Source organism: Neophocaena asiaeorientalis, unplaced genomic scaffold (assembly GCF_003031525.2).
Source record: "Neophocaena asiaeorientalis asiaeorientalis breed wild unplaced genomic scaffold, Neophocaena_asiaeorientalis_V1.1 scaffold259, whole genome shotgun sequence".
In the NCBI taxonomy this organism is placed as follows: domain Eukaryota; kingdom Metazoa; phylum Chordata; class Mammalia; order Artiodactyla; family Phocoenidae; genus Neophocaena; species Neophocaena asiaeorientalis.
Genome location: NW_020172985.1, coordinates 328,662 through 335,886, shown reverse-complemented (window position 1 = coordinate 335,886; position 7,225 = coordinate 328,662). Strand labels below are relative to the sequence as shown.

At 56.1% G+C, this 7,225-nt stretch overlaps 1 protein-coding gene across 2 annotated transcripts in view; it reads left to right on the top strand.

The window, feature by feature from the left end:
* Window positions 1-6: 6 nt before the first annotated feature.
* Window positions 7-7,225, top strand: part of TSPAN17 (tetraspanin 17) — an 8,945-nt gene continuing 1,726 nt past the window's right edge. The window contains exons 1-5 of one of the 2 annotated variants that reach the window (XM_024742180.1): window positions 7-68; window positions 3,664-3,714; window positions 3,805-3,951; window positions 4,745-4,915; window positions 6,624-6,749. In XM_024742180.1, the coding sequence (XP_024597948.1) occupies window positions 3,886-3,951; window positions 4,745-4,915; window positions 6,624-6,749 (363 nt within the window). In that variant the 5' untranslated portion in view covers window positions 7-68; window positions 3,664-3,714; window positions 3,805-3,885. The remainder of the gene's footprint in view (window positions 69-3,663; window positions 3,715-3,804; window positions 3,952-4,744; window positions 4,916-6,623; window positions 6,750-7,225) is intronic. The other variant, XM_024742179.1, reaches the window with a different exon arrangement.

The following is a 7,225-nucleotide window of genomic DNA, read 5'->3' as shown; positions in this document are numbered from 1 at the left end:
ACTTCCAGGAACCCGAGGTCGGCTGCTGCGGGAAATACTTCCTGTTTGGCTTCAACATCGTCTTCTGGGTGAGAGCGGGGTGGGTTCTGGGCCCTGTGCTGGGGATGGCGGGAGAAGGAGGCTTAGTCCCCTACTAGGGGGAGACACTCTCTGCCACAAGGGCTTGGGACCGTCCCCCCACTCCTTCCTCCCATTCGCACCTCCACGCCCACCCCCAGGACCACCCAGGGGAACTACGAAGAGGCCCGGATTGCAGGGGACGGGTCCCAGCCACTGCGGTAGTGGGAGGGGCGGGGGGGACAGTCTTCCGGGGTCTTCCCGAGGCCCGGCGGAGAAATGGGAGGTGTTTCCGTGAAGACCCCACGGGCACGCTTAGTGCGGGCGCCCCCTCTCCCTTCCAGCCCCTTTGCTACCCGGGGGCGTCGGGGATACGCGGAGCCCCACCCCTGGTTTTACCCGTAGGGAGGAGAGCCTCCTCGAAGGACGGGATCCTGTCTCCTGCCCCTTTACCTCTCCAGTACCCGGGCCTGCTGCCTCGCCTTAAGCTCCTACAAAGGGGGAGGGTAGGTCAAAGGTCGAAGCCCCACCCCCCACCCCAAAGAGGCTTGCGGGCAGGGAGGGCCAATCGCCCTAGTTCTCGGCCGGGGACAGGGGATATTTCCTGATGAGAGGCCAGGAGAGCTGGCCCTGGGGAACAGAATTCAACATCCACAGCTGACCAAACCGAGGCTCCAGGGCAGGGCTGCCCCTGCCTGGAGAAGGGAGCTGCTGGTGCCCCTCCCAGGGTGGCATCTGTAGCCCTGGGCCCTGCCAAGTCATCTTTCCCTTCTCCCTCTTCATCCCATATCTCCAAGGCTACTTGCTGCCTCTGCAGTCTCTGCTTCTGACGTCTTGGGTCAGAATGCCAGACCCATTCAGTTTTGTTTATCAGGACTTAGTGGCACTGCCCTCTACCCACATGCTGCTTATGCAATGTGGGTGTCCTTTGGCCCCAGCAGTGCCCAGCCTCGAGGGTGTGAGCCATGTGCAGAGAGCACTAGTCAGGGAAGTCTGAGGCTCTGGGTGAAGCAGGCCTAGCTGTGAGACAGTGGGCAAGTCACTTCTCTCTGGGCCTTAGCTTCCCTGGCAGCGAGTGGGTGATAATGAAGCCTGCCCCTCAGGAGTGTTACGCAGATTAAATGAATTATAACTTACTGTATTCTTGCAGCTACTTTATTATCTACATTTTACAGGTGAAGGAACAGGCACAGAGAGGTTAAATCTTTTAACCCAGAGTCACACAGCCAGTAAGTGCAGAGCCAAGGTGACAGCTCAGTGGGCAGTAGACGGAGGTGAAGCAGAGCATTAAGCAGAGGGAACCCCCAGATGTCAAGGGGCGAGAGGCATGAGAGACCCAGGCTTGTTCCAGGGTCCCCCAGGATGGGGAGCCCGAGTGTGAAAGGCCCCAGGTCTGGGGCAGAGAGTTTGAGTTTTATGTTGAGGGCAGAGGGTAGCACCGAAGGCTTCAGTGCTGGGTGATGGGTATGTTCTAGCTTCTGTTTTGGAGGCAGATCTGCCTGGCTGACACGGGGAGGGTGAGTGAGGGGCAGGGTTTGGAGGTAGGGAGACCAGGGAGGAGGGCTGGGGCAAAGTCGGGGTGGTGGCAGGTGGGAAAGGTGAGGAAGGCTCCAGGGGAAGTTATGAGGCTGAACTGACAGGACTGGGCCACTTGGGGGTTTGGTTTTGGGTCAAGGTGGCCTGAAGGAGGTACCTGTGAAACAGGCCCAGAGATTTTTTTATTTTAATGGAAAGCAGACCCTTATGTTACCCTGCTCAGAACCTTCCAGTTTTTTCTCACTAGAATACAGTCCAGACTCCTCCCCGTGGCCCACAGCACCCTGTGGTGTCTGGCCTTGCTGCCCTTCAGTTTGTCCCTTGCACCGCCAAACACGATCTTACCTCTGGGCCTTTGCCAGTACTTCCGCCTAGAATTCTCTTCTCTTCAATGCACATTTTCATCATTCAAACCTCAGCTAAAATGTCACCATGCTCCCTAACTGAAACATGCCCCCACTACCCTATTAACTCCCCATTTCATCACCCTGTTTGATTTTCTTTAAAGGCTCTGTTGGTATCTGAAATTACCTTGTTTGCTCACTGTGGATTTCCCCCACTGGAGTGTAAACTCCATGAGGGCTGAGAGCTCATGTGTCCTATTCCCTGATGTATTTCTGGTGCATGGAATGGATCCTGGGACATGGAGGCGTTTGCAGCAGGCAGGTGGACTAAGGGCTCTAGAGCCGGGGAGAGGTTTGGGTGGAGATCAGGAGATGCCAGTGTCACGATGGGGTGAAAGATGAGTGTGAGAAGAAGAAGGGTAGAAGGCTGAGGTTGGAACCTGGTGGGGGAGGGGGGTAGCCATGTGCAAGGCGCAGGTGAAGCAGAGCATTGTAGGAGGGAGGCTGAGAAAGGGCAGGAGGAGGAACGGCCTTGCGTTAACCATGGAGAGGTTTGGGAAAGAGGAAGTAGCGATCATTCACCTAAAGGCCACGGGCGGGTCAAGTGGGATGAGGCAGGAGAAGTGATGTTTGGTTTCACATCCCAGATCCAGTGTGGGGGAGGGAAGGAAAAATATTTCTAGAAAAAGAGTAGAGCAGTGGGAGGAGCCTGGGGTTGGAGAGGGGAAGGTGCTAAAGGTGGCAGGTCAGGGGTGGAGCTGACTGAGGCTCTGTGCTGAGGGGAAGGAGCCTGTAGAGAAAGCAGGTGGGAGAGGGAGGTCTGAAGAGGTGGGGTCATGGCCTTGGGCTTGGGCCAGAGGGGCACTCTCCTTCTGAGACTAGATGTCCTGCCCGGGTTCAGGCAGCTGCCCTTGATATCCAGGGCTCTTCCCAGTACGGAAATGAGGTGGGATAGTGGGTGGTGTTTAGAAGGCCTAGGCTGGTGCCACTCTGCTGATATGGGGCTGAATTGGGATTCCCTGTCATTTAGGGGTCTTTGGCTGTGAACTACAAACATGTACTCTGCCAGATCGAGGTTGAAAGGGTGGGACGGGAGTGAGGTGGCAGTCACAGAGTCGCAGGGCAGCAGGAGGACCAGACTTGGGAGGGGGCAGAGAGGATGCCAGGAGCCTGGAACCCTAACATAGGCCTGGGGTGAGAACAGAGGCTCAGGAAACAGCTGCTGCCACTTGGTGGGACTGTTTTGGCCATCCTCTGCTCCAATTCTGAGTTCCGAGAAGGGGCCCGCCTTTGTCCATCTTAGGGCTGGGGACGGTTCAGTCTTCCAAGCTGTGTCCTGTGGGAAGAAACACTGAGATGCATTCTTGGGAAGATTGAAAGGACCCTGAATGTAAATTGATATAGCCACTATGGAGAACAGTATGGAGGTTCCTTAAAAAATTAAAAATAGAACTACCATATGACCCAGCAATTCCACTACTGGGCATATACCCTGAGAAAACCATAATTCAAAAAGAGTCATGTACCACAATGTTCATTGATGTTAAAAAAAAAAAAAAAAAAAAGAAAGGACAGACCCTGGATCCCATTTACAGCCCTTTCCCCTCTTTCTCTCTTTCCCCCTGGCTTCCTGAAGACCCTGAGCAGTAGTGGGGAGGGGGCTCTGCTGGGGGTGGGAAAGGATGCTGGTGCCCCAGCCCTCAGCTCTTTGCTGCTGCTCCTGCAGGTGCTGGGAGCCCTGTTCCTGGCCATTGGTCTCTGGGCCTGGGGTGAGAAGGTAAGGCGGTGGGGTAGGGTGTGGGGCTGCTCTGGGTCAAGATGGTGGGAGGGCCAGCACCCCCCATTTGCCTCTGCTCGCCCTTCACAGGGTGTTCTCTCCAACATCTCGGCGCTGACAGATCTGGGAGGCCTTGACCCTGTGTGGCTGTTTGTAGTGGTAGGAGGCATCATGTCGGTGCTGGGCTTTGCCGGCTGCATTGGGGCCCTCCGGGAGAACACCTTCCTGCTCAAGTTTGTGAGTGCCCTCCCGCTGGGGACCCCAACCTCCTCCCACCCACTTCTTGCATAGTTCATGCTTAATAATGGTAGTTTTATTATTATGTTATTGTAACAATAATCACTAGATTTGTATTCTCCACGTTTATAGTATCCTTTCTGTTGTACGGGACCGAAACCTAGTGGCCTAAGCTAAAAGGGCCACTAAGAAAGCCCAAGGGCGTGTTAGCTGCCAGCGCATTTGGATCCAGCAGCCACCACAGTGTCACTTGTCCTAGTCGCTCTGTTTCTCAGCTCTGTCCCTCTGGGTTGGCTCCAGTCCTCTTGGGGTGGAAAGATGTCCAGGAATGGGTGGGTGCTGGCTTCAAGCTGCCCTCCCAGGAACTCCTGCTGGAGACTGAGTGAGGCTCTCCCTTCCCAACCATTCTGCCCAAGTGCTTCAATTGCATCTCCTTAGTCCTGGTTGGCCGCCTCTGGACCAATCCCTGTGGTCCCAGGGGAGGTAATGCTCTGATTGGTGGGATCTTGACGCCTGCCCAGTCCTCTATGTGGGAGTGGGAATGGGGAAAGAGGTGGAGGTGGCTCCTGCATAGCAGCAGAAACTGAATGTGTGTGTGGAGAGTGGTTTCTCAAAGACAACAGGGTGGGTAAGAACAGCACTATCTTTTTTCATCATAAAACAATACTAACATGATAGAAGGTGGGGACTCTGGGCTGTCTTGGGTCGGGGTGCAGGAGGTTGGAGCCCCACCCAGTGGCAACCCCAGACCCTGTATCTCTGACCCCCACTGTCTGTGTGCCCCCAACCCCAGTTCTCCGTGTTCCTTGGCCTCATCTTCTTCCTGGAGTTGGCAACAGGGATCCTGGCCTTCGTCTTCAAGGACTGGATTCGAGACCAGCTCAACCTCTTCATCAACAACAATGTCAAGGCCTATCGGGACGACATTGACCTCCAGAACCTCATTGACTTTGCTCAGGAATACGTAAGTCCAGCATCCAGCTCTGACCACATGCGGGAGGCACGTGCTGGGCAGATGAATGAGGGAGCAAGCTCCCTGTGTGCTGGGTCTGTTCCCTCGCCCACCAGGCCAGGCAGGCCCCAAGGAAGCGAGCCAGGAGGGCCCCTGTCTGAGAGGAGGCCAGGCCCTCGTGATCTCCATGTGCCTAGCCCTGCATAGTCACAGCATTGGGGAGCAGAGGCCGAGGCCAGAGGATTCAAACTGGCAGCTCCTAGGCCAGGCTTACAGAACACTTAAAGGAGGAAACGTGGCATAAAAATATAGATTTCTTCTTCTACTAAACTGGGCCCACAGTATGGGCTGGCGCTACATTGCCACTGCCCCCTTTGCTGGTAGAGGGACTGTTTGCCGTGTCCCCGCCACTCTGTTTTATTATACCTGTCAGCCCTCTTCCCTCATTTATATTATTCGTTTGGCCTCTGAACATATTCGAGTTTGAGGCCCGCCCCCCAGAAGCTCTGCCCTCAAGCTTGCAAACCTAACCCCTGTGAAGAAGCAGTCAGTGAAAAGTTCACAAAATCCTAGACACCTCCCGCCTGCACGTTCTCACCCACTCACGCGTAGTCACACACACTCAGAGTCATACTCCTTTGGTGCCATCCACCCCAAGAACTGCTCTGGGATCCAGAGGTGAACCAGAGCCGGTGCCTGCTTTGAGGAGCTCTCAACCCAGGGCAGAAGTAAACAGAGAGGCAGGTGGTTAGGATGTGATTTATATGTTCATTCAACACAGAATTGTTATGGACCTATTCTGTGCCAGGCTCTGGGCTACGGGCTGGGGATTCAGAGGTGAAAAAAGCTGGGACCTGTGTTTGTGGGGATGGTAGTCTGGGGGAGGAGACAGATGATAAAAGAGCAAAACAAACAAATGTGTGTGTGTGTGCGTGTGCGTGTGCGTGTAGAATTATAAATTGTGGTAAGGGCTGAAATGGGGAAGCTCCGAGAAGGCGAAGGCCTCTCGGGGGCAGCCTTGGGAGAGGAGAAGGCCTCTCAAGACCAGCCTTGAGCTGGTCTCTTGAGGGCCAGCTTTTTAGCAGCCTGTGCCATGTCAGTGAGTTAAGGCTGTGTGCTCCTGTCTCCCCACTAGATCATGAGCTCCCTGCTTCATTGCAGCCCCACGATGTGCTGGGTAGGGGTAATGGTGATACAGGTGCTGACAGCAGCATCTGTGAAGTGGAATGGGATCATTGTGAGGGTGGCAGGATTGCCCTCCTGTCCCGGCAGAGAGGAAGAGAGAAGGTCTTATGTAAAAACCGCTGGGGCAAGTGTGGGGAGACGGGTCACAGATGTGGGGTTCAGTGGTGCCTTTCCCTACAGGGTTTGTTGAAACTCGAACCCCTCAAGGTGGCCTGGAGGAAGCCACAGTCCTTGGGCCACCATCCCTGCCCCCTCCCTTCCTTTTCTCAACCTCTCTTGGACTAGGGGACAAGCTCAGGAGCCCCTTCCTACTCCACCCAGCCCCCACCAACCCGGGCAGGAGCCTCAAGCTGCTCTGGTGGCCCTGGGCCCAGGCCTGGCCTGTCTGTGGCGGAGCTACCCGCCTGCCTGGCTGCCTCTAGGCCCCCTCCCGGCCAGCCCAGCCCTGTCTTCCTGCAGCCTGGGCCTGTCCCCAAACAGGATGGGGCTCCTGGGCTGGGCCTGGCTCACCTGGGGTTCTTCTCCCACCCGCTAGTGGTCTTGCTGTGGAGCCCGAGGGCCCAACGACTGGAACCTCAATATCTACTTCAACTGCACTGACGTGAACCCGAGCCGGGAGCGCTGCGGGGTGCCCTTCTCCTGCTGCGTCAGGGACCCTGTGGTGAGTGGGGCCTGGTGAGGAGGGGTGAGCCTCGCAGTTCGCAGGCCCAGTCTGGGAAGAGCCCATCCCTGGGCTGGCTCGACTCCACCCTGCTCTGGGGGATGTCGGGGGAGGTCAGCTTACATGGGAGTAGCCCTGTGGGCTGGGGAGTTTGTGTCCGTGGGCAGTGCTGAGGCCTGTTGGATAGGGACTGCTCCTCTTGGGCCACCATGCTGGGGTGGCAGGGTTGGGGGTCCTGACCCTTTTATGGCTTTCTTTAGAGCAGAAGCTTCTCTCGGTGGCACCCCTCCAGTCACAGTGCACAGGGACAACGAGGGCCAGGTTTCTTCCCGTTCTTATAAAACTCGAGCAGTCAGGGTTCCTAAAACTGAAGCAGTTCAAGCTGGTGTTGTGGCCATGCGCCCTGGCATCAGGGAAAGAGGTGCACGGGTCCCAGCCAGCCTAGCTTAAGGAGCGGTGGACACAGCGGAATCCAC